The sequence below is a fragment of the Elephantulus edwardii genome, unplaced genomic scaffold (assembly GCF_000299155.1).
Source record: "Elephantulus edwardii isolate Elephantulus edwardi_28Jun2011 unplaced genomic scaffold, EleEdw1.0 scaffold00181, whole genome shotgun sequence".
In the NCBI taxonomy this organism is placed as follows: domain Eukaryota; kingdom Metazoa; phylum Chordata; class Mammalia; order Macroscelidea; family Macroscelididae; genus Elephantulus; species Elephantulus edwardii.
The window spans coordinates 75732-97849 of record NW_006399931.1 but is presented as its reverse complement, the minus strand read 5'-3'; the positions used below and the strand labels follow the sequence as shown (position 1 = coordinate 97849).

The window sequence follows — 22118 nt, the reverse complement described above, 5'->3', positions numbered from 1 at the left end:
CCCAGAGAACCACTGAGAGCTTTGAACGGCCAGAAAAATGAATTACTTTATTGATGTTTATTATTGCAGATCTTGGATGATGGAGGGGATCTTACTCACTGGATTTATAAGAAGTATCCCAATATGTTTAAGAAGATCAAGGGCATCGTAGAGGAGAGTGTTACTGGAGTCCACAGGTAAGAGCTGACACAGTCATACCTTGTTGTATGCAACCTGGATGCATATTTTATAATCCTTTACCTATTTAACACATCAGGCCAAGAATTGGAACCTGTCATGATGAAACTAGATCTGAGTCTGTACAATTTTCTTTTTGTGAAATTATACAACCTAAATAATACAACCTAAAAGAACCAAGAGGAGAGTTGGGGTGACAGGGAGTCCTCATGTTTTATGGTTGTTGTAATGCAAAGACTACTTTTCCTTTTTGGACTAGTTAATTTTTAACCCAATATTTTGAATATAGTGAGCCAAGAACTACTCTAGTGCTAGGGATTATAATAGACGAAGCAGAGGAAAGTCTGCGCCCTGGTAGGATGTACATTACATAGACATAAGGACTTGGGTTCTGTCTCTGAAATGACAAGTTGTTCCCAGAGTAAAACTGGAATCATTTCTGGTTACTATTTTTCACTCGTAAAGAACTGAAAGTATAAAAGTCCGAGAGAAGAAAATTCTGGCTAAGGCACTGTCACAATTTCAATATATTACTTTATTTTTAATACATGCAACGATGTTAGACTAGAGCTCCAAACTCCTAGAAAAGAATAAATAAGTAAGCACATGCAACTGTGTTAGACCAGAGCTTCAGGCTCCCAGATAAGAATGGCTGCTGAATGAATAAAACACCTCGTTGCCGTTTTCAGTTGACTCAGTTGGTTATTTGAACTCGTTTTTCAGTCTAGATTCCCGCCGTTCTTTTACCCAGTAACTTGGTAGAAATGTCCTCATTTATCAGATGTTGTCTAAATACATATTCTAAATTCATTTTGACCTAACATTTTATATCTGAGTTGGTGAGATAATTAATTTAATACCTAGTTCTGGCAAGATAGAGATTAAAATTCGTATGCCCCTATGTTGCGGGTATTTTAGGAGTTGTCACATGAAGGTAGAACATCTCTCCCTTAAAAGAAAATAATTGAGTATGTGAAGGGTTTTTTATTATCACTATTAGCATTTACTCTCGGTGATGAGGCTCAGTAAATGTCTTACAGTGCTTGCTTCATCCTCTAAAACCCGTAATTGGACCATCCTCAGTTCCAGTGGCTTCCTGCTTGAGAACACTATTTTCATCATAACTCTGTAAATAATCATGTTCATCCTGGCACACGTTGCATTGGGATAATCAACTGTCATCAATCTCTCCAACGTGCCAAAGGGCAAGGATCTCTGTTTAAAGACTAAGGTGCACCTGATCCAAGCCATGGTATTTTCAGTTGCATCCTATACATTGGAAAGTTGAACAGTGGTTAAGAAGGACCAAAGAAGAATCTATGCCTGTGAATTATGGTGTTGTGGAGTACTATTGAATATACACCATGGGCTAACGAAAGAATAAACGAATCTGCCTTGGAGGAGGTATAATTAGGGTGCTCCTTAGAGGCAAGGATGCAACTTCGTCTCACATACTCTGGGCATGTTCTCAGGAGGACTCAGTCCTTGGGAAATTATATCATGCCGGGAAAGAGAGGGTTAGTGAAGGAGAAGACCCTCAATAAGATGGGTTGAGCAGTGACGGGAACGGTGGGCTCAAGCATGTTTGGAGATTGTGAGGATGACACAAGAGAGGGCAAGGTTCTGACCTGTTGTGCGTAAAGGTGCTGTGAGTCCTGGACAACTTGACAGCACCTAACAACAGTCTTCACACATGCACGTAGTTCACTTTCACTACATTTTGGTCCAGTAAATGAAAAATGGCATTGGAATTGACTAACATTGTTCCTAAAGACAAACAATACTAGAGCATGAAACTATTGCAGTGTTATAAACAGCCCAAGAGAGAAGGAAGAAAAGTTAAATAAATGAGGTCTCTTATTCAGCCATCAAAATGTATTAATGAGTTCTACATAAAATCTGGGAAAATAGTTGTATGTATTTGTGTGTGTGTGTGTGTGAATTGAGATTATAAAATTAAAACTATTTGAAAATAAATTTGAGTGGTGAGATTATACATGATTTTAAAAATAGTCTTTAGACTCTTATAATTAAAAAGCTATCAGTCTGATACAGTTTAAAATTTTAAATTTAAGTCCTTAAAATTTGAAGATAGGTCAGGAATTTTCTACACATGTCTTTGGATTAAATTCTTTCTTTACAAGTTGTGTTTTGAGCTCTAGAAAGAGAATCTGTATTGCTCTGTGCTCACATGCAAGCCTGGTCATTGCCTCATACCTCATGTGTCATGCCCGACCAACATGTCTTTGTGATTTGATATAACCTGATTCAGTTTCTTCCTGTCTTACGTTCTTCTTGGCCTCCCTTGTCCTCAGGCTGTACCAGCTGTCCAAGGCTGGGAAACTGTGTGTTCCAGCAATGAACGTCAATGACTCAGTCACCAAACAAAAATTTGACAACCTCTACTGTTGCCGTGAATCAATTCTTGATGGGTATGTTTTGTTATCTTTGTACTGAACTTGAGATAGTGAGTTGGGTTTATCACCACATCACATCTAATATTTTATAATTCGGAGCAACTGAATGTTGTCATCGCAGTTACAGGCAAATCTGTTTCACCTAAGAACCAGACTAGCTCTTTTCTGTTGTGACCCTATCAGAACTTCAGGTCAGTAACAAAGTCAGTATAAATAAGGAAATCTTGATGGTCTGGGAAAAGGTGTCAGGTAGTCCTAATTCCAGGTCATGTAGTTAGTTTGTCAGCTTCAACTATCATATAATTTTCTGGCCATCTGGACTTTTGTGGTTGGCAGTCAATTCCAAGAGACATTTCTAATTTTTTAGAACCATAAGGACTGCCAGTTTGACAGAATCTACTTAGATATAAGATGTAAATCTGCTTGGAGATATCTTGGCACCAGCAGTCAGGAAATCAAAAAGATGGATTGTATTGAGAAAATCTGTTGTCGGGGACCTCTCCAGAGTGCTGAAGAACGACAGTGTCAGTCTAGACACTAAAGTCTAGAGACTAAGGTGCATCTGATCCAGGCCATAGTCTTTGCAATTACTTGCTATATATCAGAGAGCTGGACAGTGACTAAGGATGACAGAAGAAGAATCAATGCCTTTGAGCTGTGGTGCTGGAGAAGAATATTAAATATTTCAGGGACTACCAAGAAAACAAACAGGTCTGCCCTAGATAGAGTGTAAAACAAACTTGCTCCCTGGAAGCAAGATTTTGAAGCTCTGTCTGACAAACTTTGGGCATGTTGTATGGAGGGACCAGTCCTTGGAGAGGCACATTATGCTTGGAATGGTGGAGAGACAGTGCTAGAGAGGAAGATCCTGGCTGAGATGGATTGACTCATCACTGGGGTAATGAGAGTAGGTGTGTTAGAGTCAGTGAGACTGACTCGGGATAGGACAGGGTTCAGAGCTATTTTGCATAGGGTTATTAGGAGACATTTGACTTGTAGGCACATAACAACAACAATTTCGATACAACTAGATGTTTTTCCATGCCCATATTCTGTTCTCACACTTACATCACAACAATCCTTCATTTCTTGCTTTAAAAAAACTAATTAAAAAAAACCCCTCATTAATTCTCTATGGAAAATTACTACATTTGCTTCAGATACCACTTTTTTGTCAAATGGTTTTTATCATGTAAAGGTCAGTGGAAAAGGCCTATGGGTCACAGTACCAACCAGTCTGGACCCAAATACTCTCTAGAGTGGCACGTGCCAGAACTAGCCTATCATACTGGCTCTATCATTCTTGACCACAGGCCTATTTCCTCAGTGTACCATGCTGACAGTAAAACCTACATTACAGAGTTATGACGAGAATTAAGTTGGATTAGGTATTGGTCCTATTGCTCAGCATTGGTTTCCTTGCCCTTCTTTATAGAACCCTGTATAATGGGTTGAGTCCGATAAATCTAACTTTGAATCTTTTCACTCAGAGGATCTTCACTGCAGATTCTAATTGTTGTTAAACGTATTATCAGGGGGACTAGACATTTACATATCTTTGCAGCCCTTTGACCTGCCTATGGCTTGTCCTTAGGATAGCTGTGGGTTCTCTCCACATACAAGTGTTAATGTGATAAGTAGCATTGAGCCTGATAGAATGAATAGTCATCTGGGTATATTTTCATTGAAATATTTGTTCTTATGTATTGTCAAGTCAGAATCAGCAGGTTGACCTTCCAGCTGGTTTTCAGAAGCTATTAATCACACAGGAGGAGACTGCCTATATTTCTCCCATAGAGCAGCTGGTGGATTCAAGCCACCTGCCTCTGGATTGGCAGCACGCAGCTTCTTACCACTAGGCCACCAGAGCACCTTTAAACTACTCATCCCCAGTTGTCTTTCAGACTTTACTTATCATCACATCTGTGACCTAAATCTGTTCCTGCTCAGTTCAGTGAAAGATGTGTTCTTGTTATTGATGTGTACCATTGAGTCAGAACCGACTCATAGCTGCCCTCCAATGGATTTTCAGAGTCTATAAATCATAAAGGAGAAAATTGCCCATCTTTATGCCGCAGAGCTGCTAGTGGATTCGAACCAGTTGCCTTTTGTTTGGCAACCCAGCTCTTTACCACTAAGCCACCAGAGATGGATAGAGGTGTCCTTCCTAGTTCATAAAAATGGACAACGTTCCTTCTAAGCAAAACTTATCCTCCGAGTAAGGAATAGTCTTTAATGTCAAAGAAGTAGGATCCAGATAGGTATGAATGATGTGTGAAACCAGGGGCTACGGTCAAATTAAAATAAAAAGATCAGTTTCCAACTAGAAACCCATTTAGTAGTTAAGGGCTCATTGATACTGTAAGATAGTGAAAAACTTTCTAATTAATAGACAAGTAAGTCAGTGGGACAGAATAGAGAGTCCAGAAATTGACCCACACAAATACATTCAACTGATTAGGGATCTCTGGTGGCCTAGTGGGTGAGGAGTTGCACTGCCAACCCAAAGGCACATGGTTTGAATTCACCCGCGGCTCCACAGAAGAAGGCTGGGCAGTCTCCTGTTTTGCCTTCACATAAAACCTGCTGGAGGGTCAGCTGTGAGTCAGACAGGAGTGAGTGAGTAAGTCATCTTTGAGCAAAGAGCGAAAGCAATTTAATAAAGAAAGAATAGTCTTTTCGAGTGACCTCTGGTGGCCTAGTGGCAAGAAGTTGCACTGCAATCCCAGAGGAGAGCGGTTCGAATCCACCAGATACTCTGCTGGAGAAGGAGGGACAATCTCCTCCTGTACCAGTCAGATCCGATTTGACGGTACACACACAAAAATAATAAAAATAAAATTAAAAAAATATTAAAAAAAAAAGAATAGTCTTTTCAACAGTGGTGCTAGAACAACTGGATGTCCACACGCCTCAAGAGTGTAGGCCCAGGGCTTAACGTCTTTCACAAAACACTACCTCAGAATGGACCATAGAACCAGTAACTCTAAGAAGCAAAACTATAAAACTTACAAAAGGTCACATAAGAGAAAATCTGAATGACCTTGGATTTTAGATACACCAAAAGCACCAGCCGTGAGGGAAAAGCTTGCTAAGTTGAACTTCACCACTTTCTTTCAAAATGGAAAAGCCCTGTGAAAACAAAGGTACCCAGTCTAAGCTAAGCAAAGAAACAATGTGGTTGTTTCCTGATTTAATGGGTTTTTTCCCCCTTGCCCTAGACTTAAAAGAACAACAGACATGATGTTTGGTGGAAAGCAGGTGGTGGTCTGTGGCTATGGAGAGGTAATATCTAACTTTTCACTTAACAATTAAAGTGTATTTTGCTGAAATACTTGAGAGGTTTTTTTTATTCACATAAGAATAGTTTTATTTAAGACTTTAGATAAGAAAACAAACTTTGGAGGCCCTCTGGTTATAACACGGTCTTCTTTTTCCTTTGTACTTTTGCCATTTTTCCCTAAGCCGCTTTTCTGACTTGCTCCAGTACCACTTTGTGATGTTCTTTTAGCTTGTGTTTTGATTACAAATCGTGAGCGTGGGTGTTTGTGCACACGATTGTGCTAAGCAGTGGCCAGGCGTTTGTTTTTGAGCTGCATTCATTTGTTTTCCTTCTTTTCCCCAAGCATGAATCTATTCAGTGAAACTCCTCTTGGGGGCGGGAGCAGGGTGTGGGGGTGCTCTTTAGCAGAGGCTTTGAAAATCGGTTTTCTTGTTGCCTTCTCTTGTGATGTCTGCTCTCTCCCTCTTCAGGTGGGCAAAGGGTGTTGTGCCGCTCTGAAAGCCATGGGCTCCATTGTGTATGTCACTGAGATCGACCCCATCTGTGCCCTGCAAGCCTGGTAAGCACGCAGAGGAGACGTAGTCCTCCCTGACTCCAGCACCTCACATGACCCTGGGGCTGCTGCTGCCTGGTGATGCCACGTCTTATCTCAGAGGCCCAGAGCCTGAGGGGGCTGCCAGTAACCACATGCTCCTGTCTTGCAAAGGGGAAGGAGCTCTGCTCTAAGATAGCATGTGGAATTCCTTAACAACAGTGAAGCGTTGAGCCGGAGAAGAATATGGAATCCTTGCCCCTTTTAAAACAGTGCCTACAAAGAACTAAGCTGACATCAAATGCTTTGTGAGGCGTGGCCCTGACCAAGGTCCCTTAGTGCTGTTCCTCCTCTAAGTGCCAGAACCTTACTGTGAGGACACAGCTGACAAAGCCAAAGTAACGGGAGAACCTGGTGAATCTGAGGTAGGGTGAATGGCACTCCTTCGTACTAGTCTTATGATTCTGAAGTTTGAAATTATTCCAGAATTAAAAGTTAAAAAACAAAACAGTTGTTAGTATATCTGCAGTCAAGTGTTTGCAGAGCCAGTTTGGAGGATTTTCCGAGTGCACTGTTCCTTTGCTGACAGGAAGTGTGCATGTCAGAGGAACTTAGGGAAACACTCTAACTTCTACAAGCCTCCTCTTTCTCATCTGGATAATCACTCCTACTTCAGCACTCCAAAAGTTCAAGCATTATGTAATAATTATGTAAAGTACAGAGCTGCTGCCGTATAACAGACGCTACGTGGTGGCAGTAACTAAGATGGTCTGTGAACTCCTCAGCAGACAGGAAGTACCACTGTCTTTGAAAACTGTTGCAGAGTCCCCCTGTCTGTAACCTGAATGACAAACACATCTGTTCCATACTGTTAATTAACCCTGGATAGAGTAAAGCCTGGTGTAAACAGTTGATCACAACCCTTTTCCTGTCTCCTCTTCTATATGTCTTAGCTATAACACACAGCTCTCCCCAGCAGATTTGGTGGCTTTTTCTGGGTCAGGACTCTACCACACGCTGGCAACTGTTCCCCTTCAAGTACTCTAGGGGATCATTACAAAAACCTGAGCATGCTTTAATACGGCACAAATTAGATACTGATTTAGATACTGTTCAAATCCTCTTGAAGCATGACCAGTCACTTCCTATTTATTACCAGACACTGTGCTACGTGCCGAGGAGGAATAAGGCCTCTGCTTCTCAAAGCACATGCGCAGCAACCGCTGTGCAGTGTAGTACGTACTGTGACGGTGGCAGACAGCACGCTTCCACAGAAGCACAGAGGAGACGCAGCTGAGGAGGAAAGGGGCTGAACAGGAAGAGGTGTCAGTGCTGCTGAGTCTTGAAACTTGTGTGTTTTCTTAGTTTGGGAATGTATTCCAGGCAACAGGAGCATGCGCATGGCCACAGAGGACAGAGAGAGCTTGGTGTATTTAAAAAGCAGTGCGAGTATTTTAACATACCTGGCTGACAGAATAAATTTGGAGGAGTGATAACGTCTGAGACAGGAAACATCATGTTGTTGTTGTTGCTGTTGTGTACCTCCTAGTCAGAACTGACTCCTAGCTGACCCCCCTGTGGGTTTTCAGACGCAGTAAATGACATGAGAGGAGACTGCCCATCTTTCTCCTGCAGAGCAGCTTACAAATTCAAACCACATGCCTTTAGGGTGACAGTGCAACTTCTTACCACCAAGCCACCAGAGCTCCCTAGGAAGCACGTTCGATGCCAGCAGCTGCATTCCAGCTCATAGGAACCTTACGTACAGCAGAATGCAAACACTCCTGTGCCGTCCTCACAGCCATTGCTGGCTGAGCCCGTTGCTGCAGCCCCTTGTCAACCCGTTTTCTTGAGTGTCGTCTTCCTCATTGACCCTCCGCTTTATCAAGTGTGACATTCTTCTCCAGGAACTGACCATTCCTGAGAACATGGCCAACTCTTGCCATCCTTCTAAAAAGCATTCAGACTGTACTTCTTCCAAGAAAGACTTGTTCATTCGGGTAGACCGTGGGATGTTGAGTATTCGTCATCAGCCCCACAATTTCAGTGTGTCTGTTCTTTGGTCTTCCTTCTTCATCATCCAGCTTTCACACACATATGAGACAATTGAATGACTTGAGTCAGACATACCTTCACAGTTGAGTCAGACATACCTTCACAGTGACACCTTTACTTTTACTCTGTGTGTGTGTGTGCGCTGTCAAATCAGATCTGACTGCTACAGGAGGAGATTGCCCCTCCTTCTTCAGCAGAACATCTGGTGGATTTGAACCACATACCTCTTGGATTGAAGTGCAGCTTCTTGCCACTAGGCCACCAGAGCTCCGACATCTTTACTTTTAAACATTTTAAAGAAGTCTTTTGCAGTGGAATTGCCCAATTCAACAAGACTTCTCAACTGCTTCCAAGGGGGTTGATTATGGGTCCAAGTAAAAGAAACTATTTTTATTGACAACTTTAACATTTTTCCTATTTATTAAGATGTCACTTATTGCTCCATTTGTGAGGACTGGTTTCTTTGTGTTGAGGTGTAATCTATAATGAAGGCTGTGATCTTTAATCTTCAGTAAGTGCTTTAGTCGGCTTCCTTTTTTGCAAGTCCTCTGCATCTTACAGGTGGTTAATGAGTCTCTAATCCTCTAATCCTGATACCATGTTCTGCTTATTTCCAGCTTTCTCAGATTGTTTGCTCAGTATTCAGCTTGAATAAATATAATGAAATGATACAATATTGGCACACAACACATTTATGATTTTAGACCACATAAAATTCCCTTGTTCTGTGTGAATACCTGCTAACTGCCTTTTGGTCTATGTACAAATTCCACATGAACACATTTAAGTGTTCTGAAATTTCCATTCTTTACAGTGTTACCCATAATTTGTTATGATACACATAGTCAAATATGTTTGCATGGTCAATAAAAGACAGGTAAACAGCCGTCTGGTATCCTCTGCTTTCAATCAAAATCCAGCTGATCTAAAGTGCTCTCTCTCTTTACACATTCTTTTCTTGCAATTCTCTTTTAATGTTCTGCTACAACTATTTTCAAATTATCTTTAGCAAAATTTTACTTGTGTCTGTAAAATAATACCGATTATATTTTTTTTTATAATTTTTGCTTTCTGTTGGGTCTTTCTTTCACATAAGCATAGATAATTGATCTCTTCTATTCAGTTACCAGGCAGCTCTCTTCCACATTTCTTAGCATATATGAGTAAGGACTTCTAACATTGTACCAGTTAGTTGAAACATTTAAATAGGTGTTGTGCCTTTGAATTGGTATTTTGGAGCCTTTATCCCCCCCTTCCATTGCCTTCAGTATAGCTTCTTCCTTTGATGTCAACAGTTCTTGATTATATGCAATATCATGAATGTATTTTAAACAAAAGAGTGGGAAAATCTGAATTGCATTTAGGGAAATTACAGAATGAATTACAGATGTGAAACTAGAGGAAATGCGCACTTTTAGGCAAGAAGTAATCAGACTTAAATTTCACAAAGGAAGGGCAGCAGTGATGGAGAAGAGAGGAGGGAAGATTCTAGGGGATTTAAGGCACTGAGGAAGAAGAGTCAACCAGATTTGAAGACAAATTAATTAGAGGGAGGGAGCAAGCTAGTATATCCAACTTATTTTGGTGGATAGTGATTCTTTTAATCAAGGTAGGAATCTTAGAAGAAGAAACTGGTATGGAGAGGTATAAAGGACAGTTTCTTTTCTTTTTGTGAGAAAAATTTGTATTTAGAATTTGCCAGCTGGACTCAGTTTAGATGATCCCAATTTTGTTGGCAACATCCAAAGCATCATAATCAGGAGCAAGTCGAACATAGGCCTTCTTCTCTCCTTCCGGTCACATCAGTGTCATAGAGCTTCTTTACAGTTTGTTTAATTTGGTGCTTGTTGGCCTTGACATCCACAATGAACTCAAGTGTGTTGTTATCTTCTATCTTCTTCATGGCTGACTCATTGGTTAGGGGAAATCTGATGATGGCATAGTGGTCAAGCTTCTGAGGGTGCTCTTCGAGGGTATTTGGGCTGCCTTCAAGTCTCAGCATCTTAGGCCACCGGAAGGTGGGTGACGTGTGGATCTTTTTTTGGGGGCTGTGGATGTCCTTCAGGATGCCTTCTTGGCCTGTAATGCCTTTGCTTTGGCTTCCGTTTTGGGAGGGGCAGGGCCTTCCTTCTTTGCTTTCGGCACCATCTTTGTAGAAAGGATGAGTTTATTTTCTAATAAATAAGATTGAGATCCTGTGGGACATTCACGAGGACACGTATTGGATAATGTGATCGAATAGATCCATCCAGCTTCTCTGAAGCTTCAGAGAGTTCTAAGCGAAAGATATAAGTGTGTGGCTCATCCACCTATAGGTAACCATTGCAGCCAGCGTAACAGAAGATAATACAAAAATGGAGAAAAATGTCATGGGAGAATTCTACAAAATACCAGTGTAAGAAAAACAGAGAGCTGGCCAGAAGAAAATGACACCATGAGTCCGAAGAGTTTCACTCAGAATGCACATGATGTTAATTACGGCAGAGGAATTCAAGTAACAGAAGAGACCAAGAAAGAAATACTTAGGCTTTTGCCATTCAGAAAATCCTTCATTATCTTGGGGAGAGTGATTGGAGAAGTAGATTCAATGGCAAAGGGGTACTTTTAGAAATTCAATTTCACAATAATCCCTACTATCAAGAAAAAATAAGTCCCAGTAATGCAAAGAGATTTTTATTCTATCCCACATGAAGTGTGGGAATGGTTTACAGTTTGCACTATTTAAAAATAGGTTAGCTGTATCAAGAAGTGACCAAGTAGGTGTCAGAGAGACTAGGTAATAACTTCTGAGGTTCTGTAGCAGAAGACTCCCCAGCTACCTGTTGAAGCTAATTGTTTTTGTTTTATTTCTGCAGCATGGATGGATTTCGACTGGTGAAATTAAATGAGGTCATCCGACAAGTGGACATCGTTATTACCTGTACAGGTATGATTATGACAGATAAAATAGGTGACCCTTGAGAGCACTTTCACTCAGGAAGTGAAAAATGTCTCAGCGTTCTAGACAAAAACCACATTCATAAGAGCCACAAATAACAATCCACACTAGTCAATCTTTCACATTCTTTATGTCTCTGGAAAGCACAAATCAACCATTAGGTCATCTCTATACGATAATTTCCACCTGTGTAAAGAATAGAAAATAATGGTACATGGGGGCATAGGGCCATGAGCATCTCCCTGAAAGTGTCAGAAGGAGTAAAAATAGCATAGTCCCTCACGCCAAGAGCAGAAAGCTGATAAAGAGCCCATTGTCCAGTCCCTGGTGCCTGTAGAGTCACACCAACAGCAAGAAGAGGTTTGTTTATTTGTTGCTGACTCCAGATCACAGCCGGTGTACTGTGAATGGGGTTTATTAGGAAACTAAGTTTGAGAGTGGAGGAGGCAAAGAATATCACCCAATGCAGGTCCAGGTGTTAGCCCAAGTTCCAAGGCACAATTCCTCAATTAGTCTAGGCTCTGGTTTAAGTTCAGCAGTCAAATCCAAATCATCGAGCAAGGTTTGCCTCCGAGCAGTTATAAGTCAGCTTCTCCTTCAAACATCTGGCAAGAACAGCAAAAAAACCTTTAACTGTGGCTTTTATTTCAGGATTCCTCTACTAACACCTTGCCAAAATTTCTCCACAGCAATGCCATAGTCTTCACACCACTAGGGTCTCACTCCAGTCTCCCTCAATTCTTGCTCGCCTTAAGTCTTACTGGCCTCTTGCTGCCCAGTGTGGGAAGCACTCTTTCTCTTTTCCTAGTCACACAATTGTTGATGATTTGCAAGACCTTGTGTGTGCAGTTAAGGTAGCTGGAGACCAGAGAGGTTAACTGTCATAGCTAAGAAAAAAAGAAAATCCAACTTTTAGGCTAACAACCCATCTCAGTTACCTCTGAGATGGACATAAATTCACTTGCAGAATTTTATTTGAGAAGCCATATCTTAAGTTTTCACATTTGATATTTTCATTTACCTTTAAAAGTGATAAAATATATTTCTCCCTAGTCTCTCTTCCTCTGACCAAAGGGACAAATCTGGCTTGAAAGACATGCAGCCAGTGTGCCCCTTAAAAGCAAGGGTGATGAGACTTTATTTCAAATGCTTTGGGCTTATTACAAGGAGCGGCCAGTCTCTGGAAAAGGACATTATGCTTAGAAAAGTAGAGTGTCAGCAAAAGAGAGGAAGACCCTCAACAAGGTGGATTGGCCAGTGACTGTCATAGCAGAGCTGACTCAATGGCACCTAACAGCTAGTTGCTGTTATCAAGGTTTAGCCAGAGCAACCTTCTTCATAGTTGAATCAGGCAGAACAGGGAATATCTGCCGTTTTAGCATGGTCAGGTGTACAATTACATTTACCATGTTGTGCAACCATCAGCATTTCTTCCTCTCTTTTTGAATAGCTTTATTGAGATGTAATTCATATACTGTACAGTTACCTCATTTGAAGGTAAAATAGTACAGCCTGTCAATACTCTCTCATTCTCTGACACTTTCATTACCCCGGAAGGAAACTCTGCATCTATCTTCCACTCTGCCTTAGGAAACCACTAATTTATTTTCTTACCTCTAGATTTTCCAATTCTGGATATTTCAATGTTGTTGTGTGTCTTTGAGTTGGAATCCACACATTGCTGACTCTTCAGCAGTTTTTCAGAGGCAGTAAACTGCACAGGAGGAAATAACCCATCCATCTCTCACCGAGCAGCTGGTGAATTCAAACTGTGTGCCTTTGGGGTTGCAGCTCAGCTTCTTATCACGAGGCAACCAGAGCTCCCTTTCAATATGTGAACTTTTGTTACTAGTTTCTTTCAGTTAGCATATGTTTTCAAGGTTCACCCACGTTGTAGCGTGTACAGTAGTTCTTACCCTCTTATGAATGAATACTATTTCGCTATATGGATACATACAACATTTTTCTTCTCTGGTGGTTCAAATCCCCCAGTGGGTGCAGCGGAGAAAGGTGGGCAGTCTCCTCCTGTGTGATGTGTTGTTGTTGTGTACTGTGAAGTTGGAACCAACTCACAGCTGGCCCTTCAGCAGGTTTTCAGAGGCAGTCAATCTCACAGAAGGTGATTGCCCATTTTTCTCCCCCGGAGCAGCTGGTGGACTCAAACTGCATACTATATGCCTTTGGTTTGGCAGCACAACGTCTTACCACTGAGCCACCAGAGCTCGCTCCTGTGTGATGTATAGAACCCAGTGGAGGGTCAGCCGTGAGTCAGATCTGACTTGAGAGAAGGAGAGAGAAAGTTGTCTGTTACGTGTAATGCGGCTGTGAACATTCATGGACATGTTTTAATGTAAATTTGTGTGTTATTTTTTTTTCTTCAGTTTTCATGGTTAAATATCTAGGCGTGGAATTACTGAGTCAAATGGTATCTCTGTTTTTAAAAATTATCACAGCACTTCACTATCCCTTAGCAGTGTTTGGGGTTCTCCTTTCTCCATATCCTCACCAACACTTGTTATTGTCTGGGTGTTTGCTTGTTTCCATCCTAATGGGTGGAAGTGGTATCTCATTGTGGTTTTGATTTGCATTTCCCCAAGTCTGCTGTCAGGAACCCCTCCAGAGTACTGAAGAGCAATGGTGTCAGTCTGGAGACTAAGGTGTGCCTGATCCAGGCCATGGTCTTCACAGTTACTTGCTATGTGTCAGAAAGCTGGACAATGACTAAGGATGATAGAAGGAGAATTGATGCCTTTGAGCTGTGGTGCTGGAGAGGATTCTTGAATATAACATGGACTTCTAGGAGAATAAACATTTTCATCCTAGAGAGGGTGAAAGCAGGCTGCTCGATGGAGTCAAGGATTCTGAAGCTTTGTCTGACATACTTTGGACATGTTGTAAGGAGAGGCAGGTCCTTGGAGAGGGACATCATGGTTGGGAGGGTGGAGGGACAGTGCAAGAGAAGAAGACCCTCATTGAGGTGGATTGACTCAGGGACTGGGGTGATAAGGGTAGATGTGTCAGAGACAGTATGGTTGGCGCGGGGTAGAGCAGGGTTCAGAGCTGTTGAACATAGTGTCACTATGAGTCACAAGCAACTCAATGACACAAAACAACAACAATGACTATCAGATGGCAAAGCATTTTTTTAACGTGCTTATTTGTCAGTTGTATGTCTTCTTTTGAAAAAGATACTGTTTCACCATTGACCAGTGTCTAATTGGGTTATTTATGAGAATTCTTTTTAGTTTCTGCATCCAGGTCCCTTTGTACATACATAATTTAGAATTTTTTTCCCCCCATTTCATGGGTTGTCTCTTCAGTTTCTTGGTAGTATCAAAACCATCTACTTTTTATACAATCCAGTTTCTCTATTTTCCTTTGATTACTTGTGGCTTAAGGGACCTCTCAGTTCCCAACACCAGATTGCCAATTGAAAGGTCGGCAATTTGAATCCACTGTCCACTTGGCCACACGAAGATGTGGTGTCTGTTCCCTTAGACGCACAGCCCTGAACACACCATGGGGCAGTTCCGCTCTGTCCTGTAAGGTCTCAATATGTTGGAGGCCACACAGGGACAATGACTTCGGTTTCACTTGTGTTTTAGGGGCCGTGTCCTGAGAAGCCTCTGCCTAACCCAGGGTCCCACAGGTCTACACCTTTGTCTTCTGAGAGTTTTGTAGTTTCAGTTACTATGTTTAGGTCTGCCATCCATTTTTAGTTCATTGTTGTGTATACTGTGATATAATGGTCCAGTTTAATTAGTTTCTGTTCTGTTTTGTGTGTTGTTGTTTTTTTAACCAGAATAGATTTGTTTATTCTTTTTCTTTAAATTTTATTTTATTAATTTTAATGAACATTTATAGAGATTTTGAATTTCCATTCATTCATTGTTGAATTTTTCTCCCTGCCAACTTCTGTTCTGTTTTTAAGGTAACAAGAATGTGGTAACCAGAGAGCACTTGGACCGTATGAAGAATAGCTGTATCGTCTGTAACATGGGACATTCCAACACAGAGATTGATGTGGTAAGACCAAGTAATTCATTATTGAAGGATCTTTCTCTCTGTCTCTCTTTTCTTCCAAAGAAAACATAACTTGGAAGAGGAAAGAACAGTCACTAGACACCCTAAATATGGCTGCCCTGGCAGAGGTGTCCACAGCTGCCCTCACTGCCCTGTGCCCTGTGCTTGTGGAGACTGTGATGTTTCTTCCTCTCACTGACACTTCAGATAGTTATTTTCTTCTACCCACACCTGATACTTCCTTCACTGTAAGCTCTTTTATCTTGCCCAGGTATGTTTAGGTTGAGAGCTAGATAATCTCAGAACCAGCAAAAGGATTCAGTGAATATGACTTGTTATGGTGGTCAGTACCTTGGGAATGGTTTACTTTATCATACAAATGAGATAAATACGGTGGGTCAAGGACAGTCAAGGGAGACACATCTGAGGGCTAGCGTGAGAGGATGGCTTAACGTTGCCTGTGTCTACCAGATGCTGCAGCTGTTGCTTACTCTGCTCCTGTCAGACCAGGTATCCTTTTAGTTCTCCAGACTGGAGCAACTGGGTGTCCCAGTCAGTGCAGCGCCCTTGTGTAACAGCATTAGGTCTCGAAACATGTGAGACCTGGGGCTTTGCTTCTCTGGGCGGGTTCAGTCACACGGAAACTTTCTAATCTAATATAGCACTCAATTCCCAAAGTTGCCCAATCAATAGTTAATAAACACATTTCTTTCCGACTTAACAAAGTAGTTCTCATTCTGGCTCTCACTGTGGTCTTTAAGTTTGGGTGGGATTTTTCAGCACCACTGTGTTTCTCTGTGGGTGACAGGTCTGAGCCGACCATGCTGTCATCCCCCTGAGCTCTCTGAATGAGCGTCAGCATGGCCAGGTATTTAGCAACTGATCTCTCGAGAGCCTGTTGGATAATATCTGTTTTAAACAGATTCTCTTCTCGACTCTGCTCTATTCTTCCATTATTAAAAATAGCTAGAAAAATAACCTACTCAAGCCTATTTCTGGCCTTGAGATTTCTGGGTAGCATAGCTCCATTGTTCTGTCTAACCATGAGATTTTGTTTTCAGGGAATAATTTCGTTGCTCTTCTTTTTTTTACGTTTCTCTTACATGTCATACTGCTAAGTGGTCAAAGATATTAAGGCTTCTAAAACGGTCTCCAGTATGTGATTGTCTTTTTCCTTGATTAATCTGCTTGGAGAGGCTCCAAATGGGAAAAGCCTAGAGGAAAGTGGTCACGTGAGGCCCTGCCCTGCCATAAGGGAGGGTGGGGGAGGAGTTTTTCCTCTGAGCTGTTCACAAGCTCTGAGATAAAATAAAAATGACTCAGAATACAGTCTTGGAGCTCATGTATTTTCAGGTATAAAAATTTCATCCTTCCCCCCCCAAATAATAGTTTTTATTTGTAATTATTAAAAGTCTGAATTTTAAACAGAATCTTGAACTGGTGATTCATAGCCATCAGCTCGTTCGACTTTAGCACCTGTCTCCTTTCCAGTAGCCCAGTTCAAACTTAGGCTTCTTCAGCATTTTTACTTTTCTAACAGATGCATCATGGAGAGGATAAATAGACTGGCAAGCCTTTTTTTTGCGTCTTCCCCAAGCCTGTCTGGAATCAATTTATTGAACACCTCTTTCAAGTCATTTGTCTGCACCTCTTGGGTCATGATTTCCATCATTTTCTTCTGGATTTGGCAGACCTATTGGTGCTGAGTATAAGAGGTCTTCCAAATCTGACTGTTGCTTTCTGTGTGTGTGTGTGTAAAACCAACACAAAACAGACAAAGCAAATAACCATCAGTAGTCTTGACATCCACATGAACTTCAATCATGGTCTGCCACTTTTTGACCATGAGACCATGGAGCACATTTTGTCTCGAGTAAGATCCATGCCATGGAAGTTGGTGAGGCAGTTATTACCTTGAACTTCCTTGGTAATTAACTTGAATATTCTAAATACATTCTCATTGTTTTGCAAATCAGCTAGGCTCACTTCAAAAATATAACCTTTGAGTCCATCAGATGCAATTTTGGTTCCTTGAGTCCTTGTGACTAGTGTCCTCCCAGGATTTCTTATATTGAACATAGCTTTAACTACCCAGTAAGTGTTTATTCTAATTCCATGATAGAGAGATGGGCATTCCCCGTCCATGCAGTTTACAACCTCTGACAACCCACCGCAGGGAGGAGGGGTCAGCTATGATTGATTCCAACTTATAGGCAATGAGAGAGAATTTTCAAAGAGGAGCCGAAGAAGTGTATTTTTCATTTATGTACATTGGTTTGGAAGGATCATTAGAGCACAAAACCTGGAAGGTTTTTAAACTCCAGTCCAGTTTCCTCCCTTTCCCCCTAACATTGTACTGTTATCTTCCTCGTGATTTCTAGACTACCTTGAACTAGCAAAATGGCTTTCTCCTTCCAAGGCAGCCAAACATAAATATTCTTGGAGAGGGTGGAGGAGACAGGAAGCTCTTCTTATACTCACAGGTATTCACAGCCTGATTGTGGTATTGGAGCTGGGGGTGGGAGAAGCCAGGAAGCTCTTTACCTGAACTCACAGGTATTCACAGCGTGATTAGTGTTCCAGGTGCTGATCTTGGAGTCCTCACAGTCAGTGATCAAAACAGACAAAGGTTCCTGCTCTCAAAGAACTTACATTTGCGTGAGAAGAATATAACATGATAAATTTTGACAAGGATTTTTAGATTGTTCTAAAACATATTTGTCAGGTTGTTTTTTTTAGATTAGGCATCAAAAAAAGTACCACAGGGAAATGTAGAGTATGATCAGAGCTATCAGGGTGCAGAGTTGTGATTTTAGGAGATGAAAATAGACATCATTAAGAAGGTGACCTTTGAGCACGTTAAAGGAGTTTGGGCTCTGAAGGCGTAGTCCAGAGGGAGTTAATCCCAAGGTGACACCTCCCTGGTAGTTTGAATCTACCCGCTGCTCTCTGAGAGGAAGATGGGCAGTCTCCTCTTATGTAGTTTACAGCCTCCCAAAACCTCCTGGAGGGTCAGCTCTGACTCAGTTCCCACTTGATGGCAGTGAGTTGCATTGAGTTTAATTTATGTGCCATCGAGTCAGAACTGACTAATAGCTGACCCTCCAGTGCATTTACAGAGGCAGTAAATCACACGGGAGGACATTGCCCACCTTTCTGCCACAGAGCAACTGGTAGATTCGAACCACATGCCTTTGGGTTCTCAGCACAGCTCTTTACCACTAGATGACTAGAACTCCCCTTGAAAGAGTTAGCCATGTGGATTTTTCAGTTATGAACATTTCAAGAAGAGAGAGTACAAATACCTTGTCATGTAAGATTCGTCTTTTTGAGAAACAAGGTGACCATTATGGTTGGAACAGAATGAGCGTGGAGTGTTTTAAGAGGTTGATTTTATTTTAAAAGGTCCACCCTGTTTGTTGTGTTAAGAATACATCTAGTACTTACCTAGTACTACAGGTACTGACAGACTTCCATGGTATTGTCTGCTAGCAAGATCCATAAGCTCATTGTCCTCTTAGCAGAAATTTAAAAAACTTGTAGCGATCCATTCCTACTGACTCAGAAGTGACCCTCTGTTAGGTTTCTGAGGCTGTAAATTGGAAGGGAGGAGATTCCCATCCCACTCCCTCAAAGCTACCGCAAAGCTGTTGGTGGATTTGAACTGCCAGAGAGGTGTGTCCTTTGGGTTAGTACAACAGCTCCCTGAAAGTGTAAACCCTGCAGACTGTACATAACTCAGCAGAGAGTGTGTAACTAGACGGAATGATCCAGAAAGGGAAACAGCAGAAGTACTTTTTACATGTTAAATAACTCAGAATGAAGTGAGATCCTACCTCACTAATTTTGACAAATGTAACACAAAGAGCATGAGCAACAGAAGGGAAAAAAAATAAAGAAATTGGACTTTGTCAAAGTTAGACACATACGTTTCAAAGGAGTTTATCAAGAAAGTGAATAGACGACCTACAGAATTGGAAAAAATATTGAGGAACCATATATTTGGTAGAATTTTATTATTCAGCATGAAAAGAAAACTTATTTAAAAAAGAAAAATATGGGAGAGCTCTGGTGGCCTAGTGGCAAGAAGCTGCACTGCAATCCCAGAAGTGAGCAGTTAGAATCCATCAGATGCTGCTGGAGAAGGAGGGACAATCTCCTCCTGTACTGGTCAAATCCAAGTTGATGGTACATACACAAAAAATAATATTTTTTTTTAAAAAAGAAAGGTTTATACCCAGAGAGATTCATACTGGTATGGTTATTAGAGGAAGGGGAGAAAAAGGAAAATATGGGCAGAGAACATGAAAAAACATTTCTCCAAAGAAGATATGTTAATGGCCAGAAAGCTCAGGAAAAAATAATCAACATTGTTAATTACTGCATAAACCCATTGCTATAGGGTCGACTTCCAACTCATAGTGGTCCTATAGTGCAGAGTAGAACTGCCTCAGGGGTTTCTAAGACTTTAGTCTTTGGGGGAGCACACTCACTGCCACATTGTTTCTTGAGGAGCGGCTAGTGGATTTGAACTGCTATCCTTTCACTTAGTAGCCCCATGCTTAACTGTGCTACCAGGGCTCTCAGTCGTTAGAAAATTTGAATAAAAACCAAAATGAGGTACCACTTAACACATACTAGATAACTATTATTAGAAAAGAAGAAAATAATGTTAATGAAAATATGGAGAAATTGGAACCCACATTCATTGCTATTGGTGACATAAAATGATGCAGCTGCTGTGAGAAAGCTTGATAGTTCTCGAAAGAGTTAACCATAGGATTACCATATTGCCATCAGTTCCACTCCGGGGTATATAATCTAAAGATTTAAAAACAAAAACTCAAGTGGGTACTTGAACTTGTGTGCCAGTGTTCATTGCAACTTTAATCACAAGAGCCAAATCGTAGGTCAATCTCAAGCTTCCATCAGTACACATAAGTGGATGTCTGAAATAAGGTACATCCACACAGTTGAGTAAGTCAGACACGTATATGATCCCATTTATATGAAACATGTAGAATAGGCAAATGCATAGAGACAGAATTTTATTAGTAGTTAGCAGGAGTTGGGAGGAGGGAAGAATTGAACGTTAATGTCTAAGAGGTTTTAAGTTTCTCTTTTGCAGGGAAGGATGAAAAGCTTAAGTAATGGTGGTAACGTAACAAGGTGAAACATAGTTAATGTTATAAATTGTACAGCTAAAATGGGCAAATTTGTTATATATATTTTACCACACATTCAAAAATAAAGGTTAAATTAGTCAATGTTCAGTGGTACTTAATGTTATAGGATCTGTAAAGTGAATCCTTTTTTAAAAAGCGAAGTCAATGTCACAATAGAACCAACTAAAATAAAAAGGCTAAAGATGAAATATTATGGAAAAACTATACTCAAACAAATATGAAATCTTAGAGGAAATGGACAAATACTTAGAAATGCACAACTTAAACTGACACAAACTGAAATTGAACAGTTGAACAGACCCATTACAAAGAAGAAATTGAAAAGGTAATAAAACAACTCCCAGCCAAAAAAAATCCCTGGACCAGATGGTTTTACAAGTGAATTTTATCAAACATTCAAAGAAGAACTGCCACCAATTATACATTAACTATTTCAGAAAATAGAAAAAGGTAGAATTCTCCCAGACTCATTCTATGAAGCAAATATATCCTTGATACCAAAACCAGATAAAGACACCACCAAAATAGAAAACTTTAGGCCAGTATCTCTCATGAACATAGATGTAAAAATCCTGAATAAAGTCCTGGCCAATAGAATTCAGCAATACATTAAAAAAAAATTCATCATGACCAAGTGGGATTCATAATAGGTATGCAAGGATGGTTCAACATAAGAAAAACAATCAGTATAATTTATCACATTAATAAAACAAAGAACAAGAACCACATGAGCCTGTCAATTGATGCAGAAAAGGCCGTTGACAAAACACCCTTTTCTGATTAAAACACTCAACAAAATAGGATTAGAGGAGAATTTCCTTAACATAGTAAAAAGAATGCAAACCTGCAAGCCAATATTGTTCTCAATAGTCAAGGATGCCCACTATCACCTCTCCTGTTTAATATTGTATTGGAAGTTTTAGCGATAACAGTAAGACAAGAGAAGGAAATAAGAGACATCCAAATTGGCAAAGAGGAGGTAAAATTATCTCTATATGCAGATGATATGATAGTATACTTAGAAAAACACAAAGACTCAGCAAGAAAACTACTGGACTTATTTGACCAATTCATCAAAGTGGCAGGATACAAGATCAACATACAATAATCAATTGGATTTCTCTACAGTGACAAAGAGAATACAGAGCTGGAGCTAAGAAAAACAATACCCTTCACAACAGCTAATCACAAGATTAAATAATTGGGAGTAAATCTAACCAGAAGCACAAAGGATCTACTCAAAGTAAATTACAAAATATTACTACAAGAAACAAAAAGAGACCTGGAGAAATGGAAGAATATACCTGGCTCATGGATAGGAAGACTCAATATTGTGAAAATGACAGTACAAACAAGAGCAATTTACACATTCAGTGAAATCCCAATACAAATACCAATTCCATTCTTCAATGAGATGGAAAAGGCAATCTCCATTTTCATTTGAAATGGAGAGAAGCCCCAAATAAGCAAAGCACTCCTTAAAAAAATAAAGAAGGTAGGGTGAGCT

The 22118-nt window shown here is 40.6% G+C and overlaps 1 protein-coding gene across 1 annotated transcript in view; it reads left to right on the top strand.

The window, feature by feature from the left end:
- AHCYL2 (adenosylhomocysteinase-like 2) overlaps positions 1–22118 on the top strand; it is a 62900-nt gene that overhangs the window by 28346 nt on the left and 12436 nt on the right. The window contains exons 7-12 of the mRNA XM_006896045.1: positions 70–176; positions 2493–2609; positions 5816–5879; positions 6348–6436; positions 11320–11390; positions 15334–15428. Coding sequence (XP_006896107.1) covers positions 70–176; positions 2493–2609; positions 5816–5879; positions 6348–6436; positions 11320–11390; positions 15334–15428 — 543 coding nt within the window. The remainder of the gene's footprint in view (positions 1–69; positions 177–2492; positions 2610–5815; positions 5880–6347; positions 6437–11319; positions 11391–15333; positions 15429–22118) is intronic.